This window comes from Orycteropus afer, unplaced genomic scaffold (assembly GCF_000298275.1).
Source record: "Orycteropus afer afer isolate SDZICR_OR568_19922 unplaced genomic scaffold, OryAfe1.0 scaffold00004, whole genome shotgun sequence".
In the NCBI taxonomy this organism is placed as follows: domain Eukaryota; kingdom Metazoa; phylum Chordata; class Mammalia; order Tubulidentata; family Orycteropodidae; genus Orycteropus; species Orycteropus afer.
In genome coordinates, this window is record NW_006921591.1 from 20130272 (window position 1) to 20157770 (window position 27499).

The 27499-nt window shown below is 35.6% G+C and overlaps 1 protein-coding gene across 1 annotated transcript in view; it reads right to left on the minus strand.

Moving 5' to 3' along the window:
• CLASP1 (cytoplasmic linker associated protein 1) overlaps window positions 1–27499 on the minus strand; it is a 416010-nt gene that overhangs the window by 130807 nt on the left and 257704 nt on the right. Inside the window, exons 19-22 of the mRNA XM_042780565.1 lie at window positions 23550–23657; window positions 16534–16560; window positions 14319–14486; window positions 7855–7962 (exon numbers count right to left, since the gene is read on the minus strand). Coding sequence (XP_042636499.1) covers window positions 7855–7962; window positions 14319–14486; window positions 16534–16560; window positions 23550–23657 — 411 coding nt within the window. The remainder of the gene's footprint in view (window positions 1–7854; window positions 7963–14318; window positions 14487–16533; window positions 16561–23549; window positions 23658–27499) is intronic.

Here is a 27499-nt window from a genome sequence, read left to right on the forward strand (position 1 = left end):
GTGGTAAAAAAGTTAAAATTTAAAAGATATTTAACTGATTTGTGTATAAATTTTCATTAGTGTCACTACTGTTTAACCAATATTAAGCTCAGTTAGTTTTAGATACTTGTTCATCATGCCAGGATCACCAACAAAGGTTATTTTGAAATCAATTTTATTAAAATTCTCTAATCATCACTACAAAATTGAGCATCTTCACTGTAAAATATTAATCATTCAGATAATATTAAGCATAAATTTTACCTGGATCTCTCAAAGGATTTATTTATGTTTACACATGTAAGCAAAATGCAATGAATTCAAAGAATTTAAAACAAAATTTAGGAATTCAGACAACTAGTCTAAGTGTGTTAATGATCATGGAAATGAAGATTAACTATCTAGAGTTCCATTAAGTCAGGTGACCAGCCTTCCTTAAGAAGTGCTGGGGAATAAAACTATAATTGGAGAAAGTCAGTGTTAAGGTACACTTTATAAGTGTGTCACACCATCTACTGGTAGGAAGTTTCATATCTAAAATTCCAATACACAAAAATCTTCGGAAGAAAAATGCTAAAAAATATTTTCTCTGTGTAGCAAATAAGACACTGTGTGGACAAGGAAAATCTCTATACTGACCATATTCTAGTAATGAAGAATTCAGAATAAAGGGGATGCTAATATCTGTTTTAAATGAATTAGTCTTTTCTATAAAATTATGTATTTAAAATTTTAAATATATAACAAGACATCATTGACAAAATGGGTGAACTTTAAAACTGAAGTGTTACTTTAGCTTCTAAAACACGTTTCAAAAATTTTATACCTTCTAACACCACAAAAAAGATTTAAACACTGCTAGTCAAAGAAGTTATACAGTCATGAATTTTTATAAAGAAACAAAATTATGTTTTACTATCCCCTTTTTTAATGTACCTGCTGATCATCTTTGTCATCTTACCCATTATTTTTAAAAGACAATTTGCTATATAAAAGAAGACTACAAAAGCAATTATACATATGTGTATACTTATCAGTTGGAATATGAAACAACTGTTAAATTTGGATTTATTTTGCACAGATAGCATAGTTTTATAAATTATCTTTGTTCAAGTATTTTTTTCCATTAAAAAAGGGTAGATAGTAAGGGATTTATGAGTAACAGAATGAAAAGTAATTCAGTTATAAGCCATTTAAAAATTACTCAGCATAAACTTAAATAAAACTGAATCTTCAAAAGAATAGATAAAAGGGAAAAAAAAAAAAAGTAGATCTCATGCCAACAATTCCTGCTCCAGGGAAATACTGATCTTTCAGACACAAAATTAAAACTGTAAGAACAATGCAGTTTATCTGTGTTTCCCAAATGCACACAGCTTTGCTATACACAGTGACTACAGATCATTTGATATATATCATAGATCATTTGAATTTATAATATTAGGGGGAATTTTTGTCTGGATATAAGCAAAATTATAAGCCTTTTATTTTCACCAGACCAAAATCTGTCCAATATTCTCACTGCTCTGATATTATCAATAATGCTCAATTTTCCAAGAGATAGATACACGTAACGGTGTCCTCAGTCTGGCCCGTAATGTTCAGAGGAAAACATACATCAGAGTATACATAGCTGCATGCATAGTTGCCATCACTTAGAAGAAAAACAGAAAATATCTAATTCAGTGAATTGGTCTCAGTTGTCACCATCAACAGTCTACAAATTATTAAATTATGCCTTATTCAGCTGAGAAAACTGTAGTCATTAGGGACTACATGAGGAACATCAAAATGATACCAGTTAAAACTGGCAAATCAATATATCGCTTTATGTTTACTTTTTGCCCCTAAAGCTAACCAATGTATTTTTATTTTTTTGCATTGTTAAACAGAGCTGAGACAGAAGGTTTGGGGTTGGCAGAATGCTTAGGGATTGGGCCACCTTTGGCCTGACCCGATTACCTGAACCTGACCCTGTTTTTTCCACGAAACGTTTCAGGACAGTCAATTTATATATATATATATATATATATGAAATTATATATGCTATAATTTGGAATATTTGGTAATGAGATATTACCTCAAAACAAGTAGAATGTGACATTAATAACTATCATTAATTATTGATACTTTATTGGGAGTGCAGATTTTGGTGATGAAAGACTCTGTTGGATGATATTGGTACCCCATTTTCCCACAGGGTATCTGCATGATACCTAGTTTTGGTGGCTGTTTTCCTGGGGTTAGGGAAGTGAGAAGTGTTTATATATATTTTTTTTAATATAAACATGAATACTGGAGAAGTGATATTTTCAAATGGGTTATAAAGCATCTATGACCTATTAGAAATTTATAAACATTCAAGAACTGAAAAAATAAAAGCACATTAGGGGAAACAATAATATGAAGTGCATACATGCCAAGTGCTAGCTGACACTGATGAAAACAAATGTTAAATGGATGTGAAACTAGAACAGATGAAGAAGCCAAGTCATGCAGTTAGCACTTGTTCACCTGACTGCCCAACAGATTCAGCAGTGGAGAGAGCACTAGTGGACCTGGAATGACGTCGAGAGGCTGCAGGTAAAAGGAATGGCAACACCCACAGAATTAACACAGAAGTACCCGAGACAGAAAATGCCACAGTACAAGGACTGCTACCAACAAGGCCATGTTTTATCATGAAAAGAAATGGTACTGGATATGAATGGATAGCAAGTGACAATCCCAGAACTTCCATGGTAGCCTGCTGGCTCTCACATAGCTATTAAACACACAGGCACAAACAAAGCATTCTTCAAGGTGTTACAAACTAAGTATGCATCAACCAACTTGGACTCTGGGTCTATATTTATGCCATGAAGCCTACATCAGCCATTATGGAAATATGCAACATGAAGAACATCAGGAGTCACCAAGCACCATCTAAACCCCAGAGTGGAATAGCAGTTAACATGGATTATTAACTCAACTCATGTGAAGTTTCATCAGTACGTGATGCATATGCAACCATGCACCAGAAACATGTTTTTTAAACAGAAACAGAATAAAATCACAGGAAGGGAGCTTAACCACTGAAATTCTATTTTCTCCAATATGATTATAATGGCCATTCAAAATTAAAATTTGTTGTTTTGGAATCTAACATGTACAAATACACCAATTATTAATGTACTACTTATTAAATGTTAATTTAGTTATAGAAAGTTTTATGACCTTCCTTGGAGAGGCAGTTGCACTATAACCACTAGTTCTGTAACTAACAACTGTGTGCAAATCCTGGTTACACCACAGGATCTAAGGATCTGCTGTAGAACCTTGAGCAAAGTACTAAACCTCTGTGTCTCTGTTTCCTCAACTGTAAAGTGGTGTAAATAATGCACTTACCTCTTGGAAGTTATTTAAAGGATTAAATGAGATCATACGTACAGCACTTACAGTGCCTGGCACAGAGTAAACATTGGCAACATTGGTAGTAAGAGTAGTAAGTGGCGGTGGTAGTGCTGTTGGTGGCAGTAATAGCTAAAAGTAAACTCCAATTTACATTTTGACATCAGAATAGTATTGTATTAGCAAGTATTCATAGTACATATTCATCAACTTGAGGAAATACATGCTAAACTCTGTCCTTATGTGAAAGGTATTACTTTTAGAAATAAATATGAAACACAGACTTTATTCAAAATACTAATTTATCAACCAGAGTTTCATGTAATATATGGCTTTTCTCCACCTCAGAAAGAAACAAAAGATGCTATGCTTTCATTCACTATTCTGAAAAGAATATGGTGATTCTACTACAGAAAATTCATAAACTTAACAAAGTAATACTTAGCTGTGCTATTTTTCCCTTGCAATACTAGAGTACGGTATCTTGTAACATTTACACATTTAGTACTAAAATATCCAAACTACAAACACTTAAATATAACCTTATTTATATAAAAGCATATGACTGTACAAAATATGCATATCAATGGTATATATAATATTAAATAGCAAAGGTCAGTATATATAATATTAAATAGCAAAGGTCACCTGGTAAAAAAGGACAAATTTTTACCAGCTTGCAAAATGGAATGAGAATTTCTCCTTCTTCAAGACACACAAAAATAAAAATACACTGGCAATCTCTAACAGATATAAAATTGTCACTTTCCTTAAATAAGAAAGTTGGCAAAATATTTCATAAGACTGAAGCACATTATTCATTTAATGTATAAGCACATCAGAGTCTTAGCCTTTAAGCAATACTTGATCTGGAAGTTCTTTATAAAGTCATCCGTTGGTTCTGTTTCAAAAGGATATTCTACAGTAAATCTGTCATGCAATGAGTCCTTTGTTAACCTTACAAGTAAACCACCCATTAATGGAATTCAAGGTGGACCCTCTTACACCAATGTTAAGATTCATAGAAGAGTTCTAGAGCCCTTAATTCATTTTATCAAGAATTTTTTCAATGTAACCATAGAAATACCCTGTTTCCTCACTAATCTATTATCTCGTTATCTGACATTTCACATTTATGACAACAGTAAAAAATCTACCATCCAACTATTTTTCACATTAACAACATACATCTTAGCAGTACAAGGTACAAGGCACAAGGCAAGCCATAACAGGCTGAAGATTACTAAGGTAATGTGTCAACTTGTCTGGGCCATGATTCTCAATGGTTTGGCAGTTAAGTAATGATGCAGGAATCCTCCATTTTGTGATCTGATGTGGTCATCCTCCATTTTCACATAATGTCCATTTTCATGTAACGACCTAGGCTATGAAACCTAACCATATTGATAAGTGAGGAGAGGTTGTATACATTCATACCATTGCAATGGTTCAAAGGAATTTTATAATAAAAACAATATACACATTAAATACATATAACTGAAATATAATCTCCTCATTCTCTCTTTTTGTAAAATGAAGGCAGGCTATATTAGTTGATTCAAAGGGGCACTGACATATTACCTCACTAATTTGCAAATAGGATAGGAAATAGTTATTAAAATGAATGTGGAAAAAGAAGGAAACTTCTCTGAAGGAGAGTATGGCATTTAAGTTCTTCAGAGGACAACCACCTTCCATGGTTTATCTTTGAACTCCCAGATCCTAATCCCCAGCCTGGAAATCAGTGATTCAGAAACTTCTCTAGAACACTTTCTATGTACCAAATGAAGCAGGATAACAGATGGGCTCTGAAGTCAGATCTGGATCCAAACTCTGCTTCTATCACTTGGTAGCTGTGTGACCTGAATGTTTAATTTCCCAAAGTTGCTTAATTTCCCTAAGACTCTGTTTTATCATCTATAAAAGAAGGATAATACTAGCTGTCCCAGAGACTGAACAGGGACGCACACGGAATTATTTCTGCTGACTACTCAGAACGGTGTTGGGTACACATAAGCGTTGTTGTTCTTGCTGGATACAAGTTTTAGAGAAAGACTGAACCAAAGAGGGGAATAAACGGTATAAAAATTAAGCTCAAAAGATGTTAACTATTGCCTGGATCACACACAATAGAAGATACATGTGATATTAGAGTTTGTCAGGAAAGAGGACATATCTGCATCCACATCTTCAGCTTTGGTAGGAGCAATTCTAAATTTCGACATTCTGGGTCTTCACCAAGACAATAAAGTAGACATATTTAAGTAAAGAAAGTGAAATATAGTTAGACTAGATCATTTAATTCTGCAGGGTTCATTTAGGACTTGAAGAATGCAGCACACCTTGTCTGGTCCATAGACCAAATGTTAAAACTATAAAGGCTGTAATCAGTACATACCAGTAGATCTACGAAATAAAAACACCGAATTGCTTCTAAGAGACAAAATAAGCAATAAACAGATTAAATTGTTCACTTATAATAATAGGTTGTTTGGAAGGTGAAATAAGAAAGATGAATAGTTACACAGCCTTAATGTGAAAGGAAAAATCACCAGTTCATTCAGAAAAAAATCATCACTGCCACTTCTGCATTGTTGAGAACTTGGATTTACTGCTTCAGCTTGCTGTGGAATCTGGTCAGTACCAGCTGAGGTGCCCCACTCAGGTTCTCATACTCATGAGGTGAACATTCATGGTATCTTCTGACTAAGTCAAGTGAGTCATCTAATACTAGCAGGGATTTTCTATCTGTTTAACTGCTCTTTTCAGAACTTCATAAAGGATAATGGATCATAAAGAAATTACTATATCTACGTTGGCATGCCTAAGGCACTTGACTGTTAATCAGAAGGCTGGTGGTTCAAACCAACCAGCCACTCCTTGGAAGGAAGGTTGGGCAATCTAATTCCGTAGCAATACTGCTTCGGAAACCCAAGGAGGGGTCTCTATGAGTAGGATCCAATTTGAGGGCACATAACAACAGCATTTTGATTACTGATACTACTTGGAAAAAAGGTAAAAGAAGTAAGTATATGACATTAGAAGGAGATAGACAGAAGCAAATATTAAGACAAACCAACCCTCTTCTGTAATGACATTTTTATGTTTTAAAGATCCATTACATTACTACATAGTCAATATAACAGACCACTGCTGTGTAAAATTCCATATGGTAATTTCAAGGCTGGGCTTAATCATTATAAAATGATTTCTGCTCTTTATATTGTTGTTGCTGTTATGTGCCGTCGAGTCAACCCCGACTCATAGCGACCCCTCCTTGGGTTTCCAAGGCAGTATCACTACGGAAGTAGGACTGCCCAACCTTCTTTCTGAGGAGTGGCTGGTGGGTTTGAACCACCAGCCTTCTGGTTAGCAGTCAAGTGCTTTAGCCACTACTCAAGAGGAAAATATACACCTATATAGCACTTAATATGACAAAAAAAATAAAAAATAATTATTGAAGAATACAAAATATTTCTTTTTGTAAAAGTATGTGATGATAGATGGCTTTAGGAATTAATAACTTATACTAGATGAAAAGGTAAATCAAATGTCTATTTTAGAGAAAGACAGAATTATTAAAAGTAAAAAAGGAAAAGTGAATATTGTATAAAAGATAGTTTTTCCTCTTTACGTTTTTCTTGAATCCTGAAAATTATTAAAACATAAATTCTGACTATGAGAAAAAATGTAGAGGAAAAAAAGCAGAAACCCAAGTGACACCTGATCTGAGATGCAACTCTTAACAATACTTCATAGCAAACAGATATTGTAATTTTTTGGTCCTAACATGGCATTAGGTTACAAACATTAAATACCTTATTGAGCTTAGTGAGAATTAAGATATCTGAATAATAATGTAAAATTTTACATTTATGTTGTACATTTAAGTGGTTTATCAAAAAGATGTTTTTAGATTGCTTTAAAGAAAGCTTTGAAACGATTTACTTAACAAAAGCAGACTAACATCTTCATGCTGCTTTTTACATTAAGGTTATCTTCCTTTAACTAAGAACATTTCATTTTCTAAATGATAACAGCATAATACTTTTGTTTCTTCTTTAAATCAGATCACATATGGACCTATCTCTGGTAAAATTAAAGACAAACTAGAAATTTAATGACCAAGGATAAACTTTGGATTACCTTTGTTTTTAAGTTAACTAAATTAGCATTGGCTGAGGTCTTATTTCCTATCAGAAATTACCACACAGATAGATAGGCAAGTGGTCATAAATGACAAAAGTACATATAGTGAAGTGGTGTTTTTTTCCTCTAATATATAAAAATGGAAAGGTGCCAAAATCCAAGCATGCAGAGGGGAAACAACAAAGGATAACTAAGGAAGAGGAAAGAAAGAAGAAAGGATCACGAGGACAGTAGAGGAGGAAAAGCAGGTCATACCACCTAGCAGTGTCTTGGAAAAGCATTTGGAGCAGGGGAAGGACTGCTTCACTCCCAGAGTTGGCACCTACATGTACTCACCAAGTGGAGCGAAGCCCCGAGCAGGGCTTGTATCTCGGCTGCTCTCACGGCTGGTATCGCGGCTGCACCCCTGACTCATGCTGGGTCGAGGGATACGGCTGCTCCGTGCTAGCGTGCAGCATGAGGGGTTTCAGAGAAGGTTAACAAGTTTAATGAAGACAGAAAAACTCACAAAATGTCAGTCACATTCGGTTCATGTAATTATGACATTGTCCGCGCTGGGTAGTGCTGATGGCTGGGCCACCTATCCTTGCTTAGTCCCACTGACTGATGGGCTAACAGCAGAGGGTCTAGATAAAAACCTGATAACGCTCAATGCCCCAGAGCTAACAAATGTTAGTATGAAGGTGAAACAACACCTAAGTGTAAGAAATGAAATCTTTCCAAAGAACAAACTAGCATGAAAAAGTACAAAAAGCCTTTTTAGAAATAATCAGCTTTTTATTGCTTCATCAGACTTCTCTACAAGAGGATAAACGAACAAACCTGTTTTTGTGTGTACTCAGTTCTTAGAAAGATAATTCAATTTGAATCACAATGCAGTCAGATTAAAGGGTCTGGCCACTGAAATCCATGAATTTACATAATTACAAGGAACAGGGTTCACTTTTCCCAGTCTGTCTTTTACAAAGAGAAGTCATGAGGACTGACAGAACTAGAGGACCTACCCTTTCAAATAAATGTACAGATGCTCCACACATAGGTATTTAATTATTTAAACTAACAGATGTAAAGAGTTGGGGCTTCTACCCTTCATTTAATGGTCCAACATCTAATCCTCGTTATTCTCTGAGAATCCAAAAAGATTTGCCGGTGCTCCCTACTCAAACACCTTCATAAACCCAGTTTGATTCACTCAATCTACAGTATGTGGGTTGAGAATCCTAGTATTTGTGTTGAAAGATCCCTCTACTGACCTGAGAACAGCCAATTACTTTATGATTATTGCTAATCAGAAGGCTGGCAGTTCAAACCCAACAGCCACAACTGAGAAGGTCAATTGGGCAATCTATTTCCGTAGAGATACCAGCTCGGAAACCCAAGGAGGGGTCACTATAAGTCGGAACCGACCCAATGGCAGTGAGTTTGTTTTTTCCTTACGGATAAAATTTCTTATTCCCACCTCATACAATAATGAGACTGTAAGACACAGTTGCACGAATAGCCTAAGGCCTAATAATAATTTGAACATGAAATTCAGAAAAGATCAGTTTCTCAATTTGATTTGAGTCAACAGAAATACATTACTGGCAAAATACTTGGAAACAGCTTTGTACTAAAATGCATATAAGTGGAATGCCCAACATATTAATAGATGGAGACAATCTTTCCTTCTTGAGAGGATCTGCTAATTCTGGTCTGGATGGAAGTATCTTTCTTGCAAAGATTTTGTGTTCATGTTGCAATGAGCATTACCTATTGTTTCAGAGCAAAGGCAGATTTACTGTATGGTCAAGCTGTAACAAGAATGTCTTAAAACCAGAAATAGGAAATTCCATGATAAAGAAGATTAAGGAGGTGAGAAACCAAAGCAACTAACTGTTGTGCTAAACTGCTCCTCACTGGAGTTGAATTAGACCCTAAAGGTATTTAAATAATGTCTGAATGCTTAGGACTACCCTGGCAAGGAAAAGTCAAGCATAGGAATGCAATTTGAGCAATCAGTCAAAATAGGGCTTCACTGGGGATTCTAAAAATTCCTAAACAATCCCTTATTTTGCCCTTGTGACACAGAAGCACTGCATTGTCACTATAAGTAGCAGTGACTACTTAATTAGCAATGCTTCATAACATTCTAAAGGGTTCCTATGAGGGTAAAAGCAGTAAATGCTAAATTAAATACATAAAAAGAGTTGGAAGTTTCTACTGATCTCCACCAATAAATGAGAAGTTTCCTGAAAGCCAAAAAGAAATACTGTTCATTCTTAAGGATCAATACTACATTCCGAGTCATAAAATGACTTCTACAGTTCCATTCTAACTCACTGGACTAGTCACTTAGCCTCTCTGGGTCTCAGACCCTTAGGAAAGTCAGGAACGAGAAAGAGTCTCAACAATTAAATGAGAATTATACTGTGAGATCATGTACATATACATAGGGATGTCTGAGTTCCTTGCAGAAAGGTTTATGTGAAAATCTTGTTTTATTCCCTGCCTACTATATAAGACAATAAAATTTTTTTTTTTAAAGACAATACAAAAATAATACACAGTTCTAATAGCTTTTCATGTATGTGAATGCTTTTCATGTATGTGAATCCTTATAGTTCTTGCCTGATCACTTCTGAATTTTTATCCAGTCCTCACTCCCTTCTTCAAATTTATATACATGTTATACCATGGGAAATCTTTGGTCTCTCTGGGTTGTGCTGCTTTGTGAAGACAATAAAGAACCTCAACAAGGATAAGAAGATTGAATCTTAGGTAACAATATGCATAAATTCTTAACAAGGTTTACCCTCCTACTATTATTCCACAGAAAGAGTTTATTCACTCATTCATGCTGACTAGCTCCTTTAACTTATGGCCTAGTAGTAGTATATAGGAAAAGAATAATTTCCATTTATAGTTTTGTGAAAATGTGTCTACGACTGCCCCAAATCACATTAAAGTATATCAAATGGTGATATCAACAGTTCACATGTTAGATAATTTGGAACATGAAGAAAAACACCACTTCCAAAGACTAATCCACAAAGAGGATTTAAAACAACTATATAAATAAGTGATTTTTACAAAGGTTAAATAATGAGGTAAAAGGAGCCCTGGTGGTGCAGTGGTTAAGTGCATGGCCACTAATCAAAAGGTCCCTGGTTAGAACCCACTAGCCGCTCTGTAGGAGAAAGATGTAGCAATCTATTCCCATAAAGATTACAGCCTTAGAAACCCCATAGGCAGTTCTACTCTGTCCTGTATTGTTGCTATGAGTCGGAATTGACTTGATGACACAGTTTGGGTTTTGGTTGGAACTGCTGTGGTCAAAACTTTAAAACGATAAACTAATGTTAATTTTATCTTAATTATTAAGTGCAGAAACTCAATGTTCACAAAAGGGCAGAAGAGACGAGGAAGAAACGATAAAAATAAATGCAATGGGAACTAAAAGTAGTATTGCTAGGCAGAGCTTGAGTCATGCTTACATGAAATGCTGGGAAGCTGGAAAAACCATTTACTTGGCTTTCATTTTGCGAAAGAAACTCTATTCTATTTTTACAATGTTTTAATGATAATCCTGACTTTCACCTTTTAAGAAAGGACTTGGAAACGATCATACTCAAATGTTAAAGCACAGTATAGGAGGATCAATAAAACTACTAGATGTAAAAGACATATATATAGAGGATCAATAAAACTACTAGATGTAAAAGACATAAAACGTATTTCTCTAGACATTTTGTGTTTTGGTCTTACATACAGTAGTCTAATTTCACAGCTGAAATGGAATACTATTAATCTTTAACTTTTTCAAAATATTTTTAACTTGAAAATAGAAGGGAACAAAAGGCAATGATGGAAGAACTTCCTAAACAAGATTGCTATAAATGTTTGCTATTTAAGTGCTTTTGTTATCTGTCAAAAACAGAATAAAACATACAGAAATGAAACAATTTACAAATATATGTTATCCACTAGGTTAGAAAGTTTATGAGGGAATAAATTGCCAAGAAATAAGTATAGCTGGGTTTTATTTTGTTTCTTGGTTATCCAACAGGAATTTCATCCTGTCCTGCTTAAAAAATCTTAAATGGTACGAAAGAAGAGTTCTGGCACTGTTTTTAATGACAAAGGAGAAAAGAAAATTCTGTCATGAAAAATAATTTCAAACAAACAAAAATGCACAGTTGAACAAAATATAAACTGTAAATAACTAGAATGTATTCTCAGTAAAATTCTAAGGCTAGCTGAATTATCAATGAAACTGCTGAATTAATTGCTTTGGAGATTATATTTAAAGTATTCTTTAAAAATGCTCACCCTTGTTTTGAATAATTACTTAAAATTACTATTTAATGAACTGAATGTTTGGATATATAGCCAAATAATCAATGCATATTAAAATGATTCTAATAGAATTAGCAATCTGTTACTAAAAATATTGATGTATCAGCTCCCTTAATAAAGTGAAATCTCTAGGGAGTACTATAGGAATGAGTAAGGAATGGAAATTTTATTCATTTATTTCTGTGTACGTGTATTCTCACAAAATGCAGATTTTAATAAAGTATCTAATAAAAACTGCATGTATGTCCTCAAAGCATCACGTAAAACAAATACCTTTAATGAGCAACAAGGAAATACCTTTTTCTCAAAAATATGTTTCAATTAGGAACTCTTTGGAAGGGAATGGGCTCCAATTTAGTCCTTACTGATGTTTCATAGTACCCCCTCTTTAAAAGCTTATAAAACACTATTTTCTAACTACACAAAACACAAACTTCATAGATAAGGATATGGAATACCACTTCTTAGAGGTATGGTAGATTACTAAGGTGGGTTATTTCACAAATTCAAAAAGAAGGTAAAAATGGCTTCTTAATAAATAAAAAAGCAAAAATCCCTAAAATTAAAAGTATTTTTATAGGTATGAAACTAACATGGATCATAAGCTTTATCTGAAATTGCACAAACAGCTGAAAACTTATACCTATGATGCATTTTCCAAACAAAACCAGAACTAAACACAGATATGTAACAGCATCAAATCTAAATTTGAAATTTAAATATTCCAGGCATGATATCCACATTCACCCCCAGCTGAGGGACTGTGTTGCATAATGTCAATACAAAGCAGGTCTTATGATGAGGTAACAAAAACCACTGCTTGATTATATTTTTTACTTGCTTTGGAAATGTTACTTGAAACCAAATTCTTTTTATTTCTCCTCCTTAATTATCTACCCCTGCCTCCTCTTAGCTCAGGGAACTGCATCACTCCTCATCTGACTTACTGCAATAGCCTGCCTCTGAAAAATATGGGCTTTCTTCAGTTGTGCCGTTATCAGTCTCTCTGCCCTCATCTCCTGCACCTCTACTCTGAAAAACTTCCTTTACTGGAGTCACTTGAGGTTTCCAGAAGGCATTATGCTTGCTCTCAACTCATTGTTTCTGCACATGCTCCTCTGTCCCTAGAAAACCTTTCCCCTCATCTCTGCCTACCCTAGTTAATCCTACTTTGTGCTTTACTAAAACAAAACCTATTCTTGGAAACCTCCCCTAGCGTGCTGGCAAGGGGCCGAAAAAAAAAAAAAAAACCACCCAAAGCCCACTGTCTTCAAGTTGATTTCGACTCATAGCCACCCTACAGGAGAGAGTAGAACTGCCCCCATAAGGTTTCTAAGGCTATAATCTTTCCAGAAGCAGACTGCCACATCTTTCCTCCATGGAAGGAGTCTAAAGACACTCCTTTTTTTGTGGTCCCAGGGCATCCTGACATAGTATCTGTCATACAGTCTTATTTTTTCATCTTTCCCCAACAGACCACAAGTTTTTTGAAGTCAGAAACTAAACCTTTTTCACTGATCTTCTAATATGTAACAAAATGTCTGGTACATCAAAGTAAACATTCAAGTAAAATTTGTTGAGATAAATGGGGAAGATAAACCAAAATGACATAAGAACATGGTATTCTCATCTTGTACTAATACGTTTTTACCTGTAGAAAGTAGATAAATATATAATATAGAAAATTAAAGAGTACAAACTTAGATTTTTCATAGTGTATTACAAAAGACTTCTAACTTTTATTTAAAAAAGGTACCATATAAATTAGATTAAAAATTAGTGAAAAATCTGAAAGCTTCTTAGAGCAATATATATACTTCTACACACTATTACAAAGAAAGTAAATCCTATAACACAAAAGTAAGTATTATATATTTGGGTTTTCATCTCTTCCTGGATTTCATATTTGAATAGAATTCTGTCAAAAATAATTATAGATACATTTGTAAATATATGTAAACAGTATATGCATAAAGTAACTATACATATACATATATACATATATTTGATCTTAAGTTTTACTCATTAAGTTAGAGAAGATCAAAATCAAAATAAATATGGATGCTACAAAATTGCTTTTGGAAATTTAAATAAGTTGATACTATTTAGTGGTAATTAGTGAAAAGAAACTTAAAAGCAACACTGATTCTCACTCATGGGGGGAAAAACCTGCTCTTTTACCCAACTGTGGTGTTTTGTAATTGACGATAAAACACAAAAGTCTACAACGATGTAATTCCTTCCAGTGGATTTTAAGTCTCATATATTTTGCAAATCTGATTGCAACCTCAACATGCTATAATGTGTATAAAGTAAAAATGGAAATGTCTTTAACATAGGCAAAGTAACATCTTCAGTTCAAAAATGATCTGCTTTCTGTATTAGACACAGTCATTAAAAGGCAACAAAAAACTGTGACCAAATTCGTAATGGTACTCTCCAAGCTTCTTGAGAATTCTTACCTAATCCTATTCGGTTTGGACTTGTTTCTCGGCTACATCCCTGACTCCTAGGAATCTTGCTTCGTTTTTCTGAAGAGGGTGTCACAGGTGGGCCTCTTGAGGAGCCCCCAGAAAGTCCACCGTAACCACTTCCCAACAATTTCCCTGGGGAACTTGATCGGCTACCAGCTAAAAATCAAGCAAAACAAAAATGAATAACAAATGTAAATCATGGATAAACTATAATAATTTCAGAAGTTAATTTACACATTAATTTAGATCAAATATTAAGAATGTTATATAAAAATAGTTTTTTAATTAATGGCAGTATTTATTTTAAAAACCTGAGCACATAAGAGAAGATCATTTGCAAACCAAAAAATTAACTACTGGTAAGAGTTTTACAAAATGAATATAGAGTTTCTGATTCAAAAGGGTAGGCTGAGTTATTAGTATTAGCCTCTTTGCTCTACAACAAATCTCTACAAGTAACCACAACAATATTTAATTTTTTTGTATGAAAGAGTGGACATGGCAAAAAAAAAAAATTACATATAAATGCCAGAAGAGTAAAAATATGACCATTAGATGGGGAAAATAAGCCCCCAAAATTCACTAATCTCACAAATGGATGAAAAAGCAGCAGGAAGGATAAAATACCTAGAAATATGATATATAAAAACCACAAAATAAGATGAGAGAAATAAACTCAAACATATCAGTAATCATAATAAATGTGGTCAGATTAAATTCATCTACTAAAAGCCAGAGATTTTGGACTTGTTTAAAATCATGAAATAAAAATTATATTATGTTCTAAGACACAAACAATGTACCTAAAACAAAATAAAATAATAATTTTTAAAAAAGCACTTTAAAAGGACAAAGAATATTTCATATTGATAAGAGAATAATAATTCTCCATGGACACACATAATCTCAAATTATTTATGCTCCAAATAACAAATATTTTAAATAAGTAAAAATGATATTTAGGGAGAAACTTAAAAAGTTTATGTATCTTCTCAGAAAGACTAAATGAGTAATAAAAGACTAATACACCTCTCAGAAACTGACAGATCGAGAGTCAAAATTTCAAAATTACAAACCCACACACATACACATACACACACACATATATACACACATATACAGATATATATGTGTGTATATATGTGCGTGTGTGTGTATATACACACACACGCACATATATACACACACACACACACACACCCCTAATGAAAACCAAACCCACTGCTATTGAGTTGATTCCAACTCACACTGACCCTACAGGACAGAGTAGAATTGTCTCCTAAGATTTCCAAGGCATTCCTAATTTTACAGAAGGAGACTCCCTCAGCCTTCTCCTGCAGAGCAGCTGGTGGGTTTGAACTACTGACCTTTGGGATTGCAGCAGAATTCTTTTACCATTATACTACCAAAGTTCTTTATAGACACAAATGCATGTATATACTAACAAATAAAACATACATTCCTTTCACTTTTTACATGAATATTATAAAAACTGACTCTACTAAAGGAAATCTCAAAATAATTTACAACAGCAGAGATTACATCCCTTAAGAAGTATGCAATGAAATTATTAATTAGCAATAAAAAAAAATACAGCTGGTAATTTTTATTAATAGCTAAGATGCTAGATACCCATATAACCATTTTCCTGTGGGACAAATTTTGCCACAGAGAAAACAGTAACTTTAAGCATCATAGCAATAAACTAGAATGCAGTTATTTACTTTTATAGCTCAGATTTCCCCAAGTAAAGAAGTAATATCCTAAATGGAAAGTATCTGTTTTCCTGTGCTAGAATATAATGACTCAGGAAAAAAAAAAAAAAACACTTTAAAAGAGCACTTACCTGGAAATGATAAATAGGTAAGTAGATAGAAAAAGTACCATCACCAAATCAGTCACTTAAGTGACTACTCACAAGAAGTAATACTTTTTAATAATTTTACTACAACTTAAAGTCAAACAGTGTAAAAACTACCAATACATGTTATCATGAAGAATGTGCCTCAGGACCTATTAATTTGCTATACAGTAGCAGAAGAGAGAAAGAAATCCATTTCAAACTCTAAAATTAGAACATATAGAAAAATGCAGAAAGATCAACTAAGCTCATAATAAGAGAAAAATTAATATTGTGCAGGAACTTGGGAAGACAGAGTATGCAAAAAAAAAAAAAAAAAAAGCAAGAAGAGCAATGTCTTACCACCAGCAGGATTAGCAGATCTGGATCCTTGATTATGAGAGCAGACCAAAGGACAGGCAAAAAGTGGATTAAAAGACAATAAGACAATGTAGAAGGTCAGCATGCAACACAACACAAATGTCTTTGCTCACAAACATATTAACAAAACACAATCTAGGACTGGTTCTTCTTCTACTATTGTACTTATGTTTATTTCATACTTATCATACTACATTAGTAATTATTTTAGATCTGTTCAGGAAATACTTATTAAGAACCTACTATGTGTCAGTTATAGAACTAGGCTTAGGAGATGTAGAGAGGTCTAAGGCAAGCCCTCTCCTGAAGCACATCTACTTGCTAGCTCTGAACAACCTAAGGGAAGTGACTGTATCACTGCCACCTTAACACCATGTCTACCACATAATAAGTGCTAAATAAACATCAATGAATGGAGAAACCTGTTATTAATCAGTTCCACCTGTTACACCTCAAGTATTTGAAATATGCCCACTGTTAAGGGTCCTAAAACTAATATTAATGAAATCTATTTACTATCAATTTATCAATCTATCTTTGTGATTTGAGTGAAAACTGACAGAGCAAATTCACTCTCCCTACAGCAGTTCACATACACTTTGTCTCATGACATTGACTACAATTTGCCCCAATAGCTGTCGCATGCACTCCTGCCCCCACAGCTGTCTCCCTATGCATAAATAGCCCTTCTTTCCCCCATGATTGTTCTCTCCAAGGAGTGTATCTACCTCAGGTAAATGTTCAACTCATATGCATGTCTTTTGTTTGGCTGGAAGTCACAGGTGCGGATTCAATTCCAGACGTGAAGGGCAGCTAGAGGCCATAGTCTCAGTGGATCCAGTAGGCTCTATCACACCGGCAAACCTGGTCCCCTCCAACCTTTTTTTTTTTCTCAAATGATTTTGAGTTTTATTCCACATTGTTCTCCCTCTCTATCCAGGATTTCCTACATACATCCCCCCTCCGAGTGGTTCTTCTGCTCTTATAGTCGTATAGACTGTGGATCACATAGTGTACCAGTCGCTAGGACTAATTCTTTCCATGAATCTTTGGTTTTCTTCATTCTTCTTTGCTCTGGACAAGGAGAGACCCATCGCTGCATCTAGATGGCTGCTTACAAGCTTTTAAGATCCCAGTTGCTACTTGCCAAAATAGGAGGTGGAACAATGTTTTGTGTAGTATGTTATGACAACTGAGCTTGATGTCCTCTATGGCTATGGTCCCAAGCCCACAGGTTCAACTACTCACTCCCTCTGGGTAGCTGGCTGTGACCAAGAAGTGACTATAACCTTGTCCCTTGTTAGCTCTGTTATACACCTGGGAATTCAGATCATATAAATACACTTACAGGACCATTATCTGCCAACCCTATACATGGTCTTGGGTATACTCCCTGCTTCATAGACATACCGACTAGTTCAGTACTATATGTGCAAAAGGGTTCATCTTTGTTGTCTGCACCTCCCATGTACCTCTCTCTGTCTTCTTCTTCTTCAATGCCACCATGTTCATCATTCACATTTTGTACACTGCCCTTCTCTTCACCCAAATCAATACTTATCTCTACCTATCTAACAGTGATCCCTCCCCTCCCTCCCACCTCTGATAACCAACAAAGAAAATTTCCTTCCATAGATAAATCTTTCCTTGACTTTTATAATAATGGACTAATACAACATTTGTCTTTTTGTGATTGACTTATTTCACTCAGCATAATGTCCTCCAAATTCATCCACATTATGCAGTGTTTTGCAGATTCTAGTTTATTCTTTAGGGTTGCATAGTATTCCATTGTGTGTATGTACCATAGTTTGGTTATCCATTCCTCTGTTGATGGACACCTAGGTTGTTTCCATCTTTTGGCTATTGTAAATAGTGCTGCGATGAACATGGGTGTGCACATGTCTGTTCTTTTCATGGCTCTCACTTCTTTAGGATACATACCTAATAATGGAATGGCTGGGTCAAATGGTATTTCTAATTCCAACTTTTCAAGGAATTGCCACACTGCTTTCCAAAGTGTTTGCACCATTTTACAGTCCCACTAGCAGTGTATAAGAGTCCCAATCTCTCCACATCCTCGCTTGTTATTGTTGTTGTTGTTTGCCGTCGAGTCGGTCCCAACGCATAGCAACCCCTCCTTGGGTTTCCAAGGCAGTATCACTACGGAAGTAGGATTGCCCAACCTTCCTTCCGAGGAGTGGCTGGTGGGTTTGAACCACCAGCCTTCTGGTTAGCAGTCAAGTGCCTTGGGCACTATGCTACCAGAGCTCCTACACATCCTCGCTAGCATTTGTTATTTTCTGTCTTGTTGAACTTTGCTACTAGTGCTGGAGCAAGATGGTTTCTCATTATTGTTTTGATTTGCATCTCTCTAATAGCTAATGATCGTGAGCACTTCCTCATATGTTTGTTGGGTGCCTGAATATCCTCCTTGGTGAAGTGTCTACTCATGTATTCTGCCCATTTTTAAATTGGATTATTTGTCTTTTTGTTATTGAGATGTTGGAGTTTTCTATAAATTCTAGAGATAAGTCCCTTGTCAGATACATCATTGCCAAATATTTTTTCCCAACCTATAGGTTCTCTTTTGACTGAAGTGGAGAAGTCTTTGAAAGCACAAAAAAATTTTATTTTCAGAAGGTCCCATTCATCTAGTTTCTCTTCTTCTGTTTGTGCATTTTGGGTTATGCTTGATAGTCTATTTATGCCACATATTGTTGTTGTTGTTGTTATGTGCCATTGAGTCAGACCTGACTCACAGCGACCCCTCCTTGGGTTTCCAAGGCAGTATCACTACGGAAGTAGATTGCCCCATCTTCCGTCCGAGGAGTGGCTGGTGAGTTTGAACTGCCAGCCTTCTGGTTAGCAGTCAAGAGCCTTAGGCACTATGTTACCAAAGCTCCTATGCCATATATATTAGGGTCCCTAAATTTGCCCCTAGTTTTTCCTTGAGGAACTCTATAGTTTTAGGTTTCACATTTCAATCTTTGATCCATCTGGAGTTAGTTTTTGTGTATGGTGTGAGGTATACATCTTGTTTTATTTTTCTGCAAATTGATATCAGTTTTGCCATCACCATTTATTAAACAAACATTCTCTTTCCCATTTAATGGATTTCGTCCCTTTGTCAAAAATCAGCTGACTATAGGTCAAATGGATCTATTTCTGGGTTCTCAATTCTATTCCATTGGTCTATGTGTCTGTCATTATACCCATACCAGGCAGTTTTGACTACTGTGGCTGTATGTAGGTTTTGAGATCCAGCAGTGTGAGACCTCCTACTTTGTTTTTCTTCCTCAGTAGTGCTCTGCTTATCGGAGGTCTCTTTCCTTTCCATATAAAGTTAGTGATTGATTTTTCCATATCCTTAGAAAAAGCTGATGGGATCTGGATTGGGATTACATTTTATGTATAGACTGCTTTATGGAGAATTGACATTTTCACAACGTTCAGTCTTCCTATCCATGAGCAAGGGATGTTCTTCCATTTATGTAGATCTCTTATGGTTTCTTGAAGTAGTTTTTTATAGTTTTCTTTGGAAATCTATTTACTATTAAAGCAGGACTATGAATTCTAGTATCTCTACATTTGCAATAAATGTTATTTGTCTATATTTATCTTAGTAATTTCTAAAAATATTTCAGTCATAGGCTTAAGAAGATTATGGTCTAGTTTCATGATCATTTACTAGTGTCTGGTGCTGTCTCCTCCTGTGAGTGGAATTTAGTAGGTAGACTAAAATTGAAGGGGCTTTAAAATAAAGTCCCAAATAAAACCCACTGCCAGCAAGTCGATTCCGACTCATAACGACCCTATAGGAGAGGGTAGAAGTCCCCTCAGGGTTTCCAAGGCTATAAATCTTTATGGAAGTAGACTGCCTCATCTTTCTCCCATGCAGCACCAGGTGGGTTTGAACTACTGACCTTCTGGTTAGCAGCCAAATGCCTTAAGCACTATGCCACCAGAGCTCCTTTGGAGTCCCAAGCCAGGTGCATTACTTCCGTAAGACTGAAGAATTAAAGCTCTATCACCACCCTCAATCCCCACTATTTTTTTAAACTTTAATATTCACCACCTCCTAACAGAGATAACATTTGTAAGCCTGCAATATAAAGAGGAAAACACAGCACTAACCCAGCTAGTGACAGACAGCCCTGCTGATGACAACACCAATACGTAGAAAACAGAAAGAAATGTCCAATACTGTTCAATCTTCATTCTCCAAAGAGGTAATGAACAGCTAAAGGGTTAGGCAATTTTTATTTATTCAATTTGATTATATTGACCTATATATTGAGTCTTGAACATTGTTTTTTCAAGTAAGATCTGATTCATATTTACCATATCATGATCAGAGTATTAAATCTTTCTGTGACTCCTGGCATCATTAGGATTCTAAAGAATAACCAGAGCTGGTGTGTTGTTGCCAAGGTAGATTCTGAGCTACACCTGCACACTGCATCTGAGTGAAAATCCAGGTGAGTTTTATAGGAAACAGAGAATCCTTGGTCTTAATTATATCCCTCATCCTATAGATCCATTCCTAGCCTTCTTTTCTCAACTTACTGAAATGGACAGGGATAAATGACGTAAAGTTGAGGTTGCTCAACCTCAGGTAGAATAGGAATCCACGGAATAGTTTACAGATTGTCCATTACATGCCAGGTTCTTAATTTTTATTAAATCCTCATGATAGACCTATGAGGGAGTTTTTATTATCACCCACTTTACAGACAGGGAAATGAAGGCTCAGAAAGGCTAAAAGACTTGCACAATATCATAACAAGGCCAGGATGCAAGCCAAGATGTGTCTTAACACCAAAGCCTGTGGTTTGTGTACATTATACTGCATAATACAACCTATCCCACAAAAAGATGCTGTAGCCCCATGCATGGCAGCAATCTGATTGATCTTCCCTTTCCTTTTGAGAAAGGACATGAACTTTTGTGAGATGAGAGAATAGTTATCAAAGAGACATGGAAAATACCTAATTTCAGAAAATGGTGAGAAAGGTGTTCTAAATACTAGGAGAAATATCTAAGGTGCAGCTGCAAACACATACCAGCTGTAAAGTGCTATGCTGAGAAGCCTGAACAGAGCAGCTCCTAAAAAGGAGAGGACTATCCTACCGCATGACACTTGTCCATGAGAATTTTGAGAGCCAGCTCTACTCCACATGAAGAAGGAGCAGGATACTCAAAGTTTCATGTAACTGGAAAGTCAGACAACTGGGTTGCAGTCTAAAAATCATTTAAATTAATTCCATCTATGGTTGTTTTCAGGGCTGATGCTAACAAATGATCCAATTGACTTAACATATACAAAGAAGCAATAATGGAAGCAAAGGCAGCTGCGAAAAGCAAAAGCCACATTGTCAAGAAAAGAGCAGGCCACAAAGGTTAGGACAAGGGGTTAAAAGGGAAGGGCTTTGCGTGTCAACTTGGCTGGGTCTGGTTGAGTGGCTGGGCAGCTGGTGGTAGTTATTCCCCATGATGAGACTGGCAATCAAGTCCATGGTGTGGGATCTACCACAAGCAGCTGAGTAGCTGCCTTTGGGAAGTGGGCTGCTCCCCGTATATAAGGAGAAGCTTTGAGAATGGTCTCTAGCCTATGGCATGCTTGGACCCTGCATGTAGCCATGTCATTGCTCAGCAGCCTGCTATGCTCTGCCAACCTTGGGACTTACAATGGATTTAAGTTAATGACCTGCCATGTGGTTTGGAAACATTGGGACTATGCCATTTTATTTGTCAACCTTGGGCTTCTCAGTCTCAGTAGCCAGCATCTGTCTGAGTGAAGAAATGCCTCTAGCTCCAGTGGGCCAGGAGCAGGAGGCAGAGCTGGACCCCAAGGTTGAGGGGCTTTCACCCATCCCCTAGAATCTGGCACTTTGAATTTGGATGTAAAGCCTCCAAACTATAAGAGAATAAACTCCTGTTTGTTAAGGTCATCACACTTGTGGTATATTTCTTGTCAGAGAGGGACTAGGTAACCAGAACAGGCTTTAAATAGATTTACTACCACTGGAAACAGAACTCGACACTAATAGTTATATCCCTAGGTGGTGGTGTTGTCATGTGCCATCAAGTTGGCCCCGACACAAAGCAATCCCTGCTTGGGTTTCCGAGGCAGAAATCTACTTCACTACGGAAGTAGATTGCCCAATCTTCCTTCCGAGGAGTGGCTGCTGGGTTTGAACCAATGGCTTTCTGGTTAGAGTCAAGTGCCTTAGGCACTATGCCAGAAGAATTTCTAACAATAGAAAAATGGGTCATGTTCTAGATATGCTTCAATTTGAGGCTTGAGAACAGGTAGAGAAACTCCCATTTTTTTGTGTAAACCTTAATGATACAAAATCAAAATCATCTAAAAAGAAACACATGTTATAGATTGAATTGTGTCCTCCCAAAATATGTGTTGTTAATCCAACTCTCTATGCAAGTAGTTATAATCCCATTTGGGAATGGGTTGTCTTTGTTATGTTAACAAGGCAGGATTGGTATAGTGTATATTTTCAATCACTCTCTTCTGAGATATAAAAGACATTAAACAAGCAAGGGTACTAGTAGTGATGGGGGAAGATGGATGTCAAGCCATATGGAGCTCTCCAAGAAACCAGGAAACACGCTGAAGAGACAAAGACCTTCCCCCAGAGCTGACAGAGAGAAAACCTTCATCTAGAACCAGTACCCTGGATTCAGACTTCTGGAATACTGAGAAAGTAAGTTTGTGTTTGTTAAAGCTATCCACTTGCACTATTTGTTACAGCAGCATTAGATAACTAAGACAACATGGAACACTCCATTTTGTAAACTTATCCAACAAACATCAAGTTTACTCACATTATCTTAGCACCCCAAAATATGTTTTCCCCCTGAAGTCATTGTATAGTATGTAGATAAATGTTTTAGAGAATAACTAAGAATAATATTGTAAACCACAGAATGGACTGCTGAATAAACTGATTATAGGGAGCATAAAATATACTTCTTACGTTGGGACTGAGAAACCACTTTAGCACGACTGCGGCCTCGATTATCAGAAGGCGTAGAGGCAACACTGGTGGTGCTTCCAGAGCTCTGCCGTCTTGTACGGATCCGACCTGGAGGACACAGCATAAACAGTGTTTCAGTGACATTTTCAAAGTAAGTGCTACCTGAGAAAACAGTACACACCACTAATACTGACTGCATCAACTGCATAGTAGCACAGAAGCTTTGATGCGAACATCAGTCACATTGGTCCTGTCACATTTTCTCCACATATATATTTTACAGATACACCGGTGACTCCTGAGAGTGACCCATAATAAACGAACCTATTGTAGTGTAGTGCCTAAGGCACCTGACTGCTTACCAGAAGGCTGGCGGTTCAAACCCACCAGCCACTCCTCGGAAGGAAGGCTGGGCAATCTACTTCCACTTCCGTAGTGATACTGCCTCGGAAACCCAAAGAGGGGTCACTATGAGTCAGGTCTGACTCAACGGCACATAACAACAACAACTGGGCACTTATTGTTTCAGTTATTTTAACATATTATATTTTCAGATGTTGTGATATCCATCTGAGGAATTTTTTTCACAGTTATTTTCAGATTAGATTCTTTTTCTCTTTTATTGTCTGTAAGTCTTTTAAATTTCCAAAAACAGACAGGAAGAATGTTACCTGCCATCTTACATATACTATAAAAAAAGTAAACCCAAAAAACCTTCTTAACTCAAAAAACCAATAACCAAACTCACTGCCATTGAGTCAGATCAGACTCATAGCAACCCCTCCTTGGGCTTCTGAAGCAGTATCACTACAGAAGTAGATTGTCCAATCTTCAACTCAGTGGTCAACAAAAAACACACCTGAAGTGTTTTGATATACAGAATATATTTCAACACATTTCTAGACCATGAAGATGAATATAAAAAGATTTGATATTATGAGTAACCAGAGAAATGTTGATGTAAAACTAATCAATGGTGGAGGTATTTACAAATTTACCATTACAAATAAAAGTCTGTTTGGGCAATCTACTTCCGTAGTGATACTTCCTGGGAAACCCAAAAGGGGTTGCTATGAGTCAGATCCGACTCAACAACAGTGTGTTGCATTTTACCCCTACTTATTAAATAAGCTATAACATCATTAAATAAAAATGAACTCAGAAATGCAAAGTCATTAGTTATCAGATCAATATGGTTGGGTTATTAGATCAATATGATTAGGGATCAAGGTTTTTTTTTTTTTTTTTTTCTTCAAATGCAAGATTTCTTTGGTTTCAAGGGGACATAAAATGCTTATTCTGCCATAAATTCAACCAAAATACCAAGCTGATTAGGAAAAATGAACTAATTTGAATTCCTATTGGCTTTTTATATTGTTCAAAATCACTTCTACTTTATTAAATGAGAAAGTTTGGAGAAACATAATTCAGGGAAACAAATCCTAAGGCTTGAAAGAAAAGGACACAAGAAGCAATAAAAGAAAGCACAGCAATAAAATAGGAAAATTAAATTCAGAATGCAGGAGAGACAACTCAGAAAAGAACAGCGAGAATGGCTGCACACCTCAAAGAAGGTAATCAATGTCACTGAAATGTACAAGTAGAAATTGCTGAATTGGTATAAATTGTGACATGTATTTTTCAATAAAAACATTTTTTTAAAAAATTGAAACTGGAAAGAATCAATGATTTCTACATAGTTTAAGGGAAGAGTTATGCACAAATTCTAGAACCTATACTAACATTAAGGGAGCTCTGGTGGTATAGTGGTTAAGGCATCTGGCTGCTAACCAAAAGGTTGGTACTTTAAATCCACCAGCAGCTCTGGAGAGTGAAGATGAGGCAGTCTGCTTCTGTAAAGATTTATAGCCTTGGAAGCTTAAAAGGGGTCACTATGATGGAATCCACTTAATGGCAGTGAGTTTGGTTTTACCATCATTATACTAGAAGCTACATTATGTGTTAGTCTCTGGTCAGCTCAGCTGAATGATTTTCATATTGATCTTCAATGCTACTATTGTTATTTATCAAGTATTTATACATGCACAGGTCTCTCAGTTGTCTAATCTGTCCAATTGGCTTCTCTGTCCTTATCTGTATATCACAATTTTATGATTAGCTTTACAAAAAAAATCTTGCTCATTTGTAAGGCAATCAATCTACTTTTTCTTCTTCTCAAGCTCTCTTAACTATTTAAGACTCTTTCATCTGTCCCATAAAGGCCTTTTGAAATGTTGACTGCTGTTATGTGGTTTTGGATTAATTTGGGCAGACAGACAGACAGCTTTATGATACTGACCTTCTCGCTTATTTTTTTCTCTTTTTAACTTTCGTTAAAATAACTCTGATGTTTTATATTTTTTCCAAATGTCTTAATCAAGTTTTAGAGATTTAGTTCAACAATATTTTATTTTTCTTATACACAATATACTTTATTAAATTACACTGTGTAACTGTTGCTGGTAGATTAGAATGTGAATTTCATATTTTAGGCTGATCTCTAGAAATCTGAAGTTTTATTAAGTCTACTAATTTGTATGTAGATATTTGGGGTTATCTAAATAGAGCATCATATAATCTACAAATTAGAATTGTTTCTTACCTTCTTATCTTTCACTTTCATTTCTTTCTCTTTGCTCATAGTGCTGATTGGGACTTCTAGCACAATACCAAGTGAAAAAAGCAGTGAGGGTAGGCATCCTCATGTCACAACAGAGTTAAAAAAAATTATTCTGTAATTTCACATAAGTATGATATCTCAATAGGTTAAGAAACTTCATTTCTATTTCTAGTTGCTAAGCATTTTTGTCATAAATGTTTCTTGAATATTTAGATGCATTGTCTGTATCTTTTGAGGTAAGAGAGTTTTTCTCTTTTAATCTATTAATATGCTAACCTATATTCAGAAACTTTTAAAATACCAAACTGTCTTTGCATTCTTGGGCTAAATCCACAGTAATAATGCACACAAACACATGTATAGAATGTACCTAATACTAAGGTACCTTATCTAATACTAAGGTTCTATCAGTCTCATAAAACTAGCAAGGGAAGTATTTCCTTGTTTTCTAAGTCTCTGAGTTTATATAAGATTGGATATTCAGTGCTTCATACAACACACACACACACACACACACATATTTCTTACAAGAGCTCTGGTGGTGCAGTGCCTAAGGCACTTGACTATTAACCAGAAGGCTGGCAGATTAACCTAATCCACCAGCTGCTCCATGGAAGGAAGTGGGGTAATGTACTTCCATAAAGATTTACTGCCTCAGAAAGTCAATGGGAGTCGCTATCAGTCAGAATTGACTCCATGGCAGTGTGTTTGGTTTTTTGGTATATATATTTCTTGGTATCTTTTCTATTTTAATAATTACTCTTGAATGGTGGAGTTTTTAAGTACTGATTCAAATCTAAGCACTTAAGGTTTTGTTCTTTTTGATCTATTTTGGTACTAAAGTTTTCTATACATTTGTACCTTAACAATTAAACTTGTTAATGTAAACTTGTCATAGTTTCCTATTTTTAAGCTCTATGTGCTCTGCCTACTTTATCATTTCTAATAGTTTATTTGTATCTTTTCTCTACTTTAATCAACTTTTCTAACAGTTTGCCTATTAGTATTTTCAAGAAATCAAATTTTATATTTCTTAACCATCTGTTTTTGTTGTTAGGTGCCGTTGAGTCAGCTCTGACTCATAGCAACCCTATGTACAACAGAGCCCACTCTAGTGAATGATTATTTCCTATTTTTCTCTTCTACATCAATTAACCCACCAATCCACTGCTATCAAGTTGATTCCAACTATAGCGACCCTACAGAACAGAGGAGAACTACCCCATAGTGTTTCCAAAGCTGTAAATCTACACAGAACTCTATTTCTACTAGATTATGTTAAATTTCTTCCCTATCTTCCATGTCTCTTAACATTTCTTTTTTTTTTTTT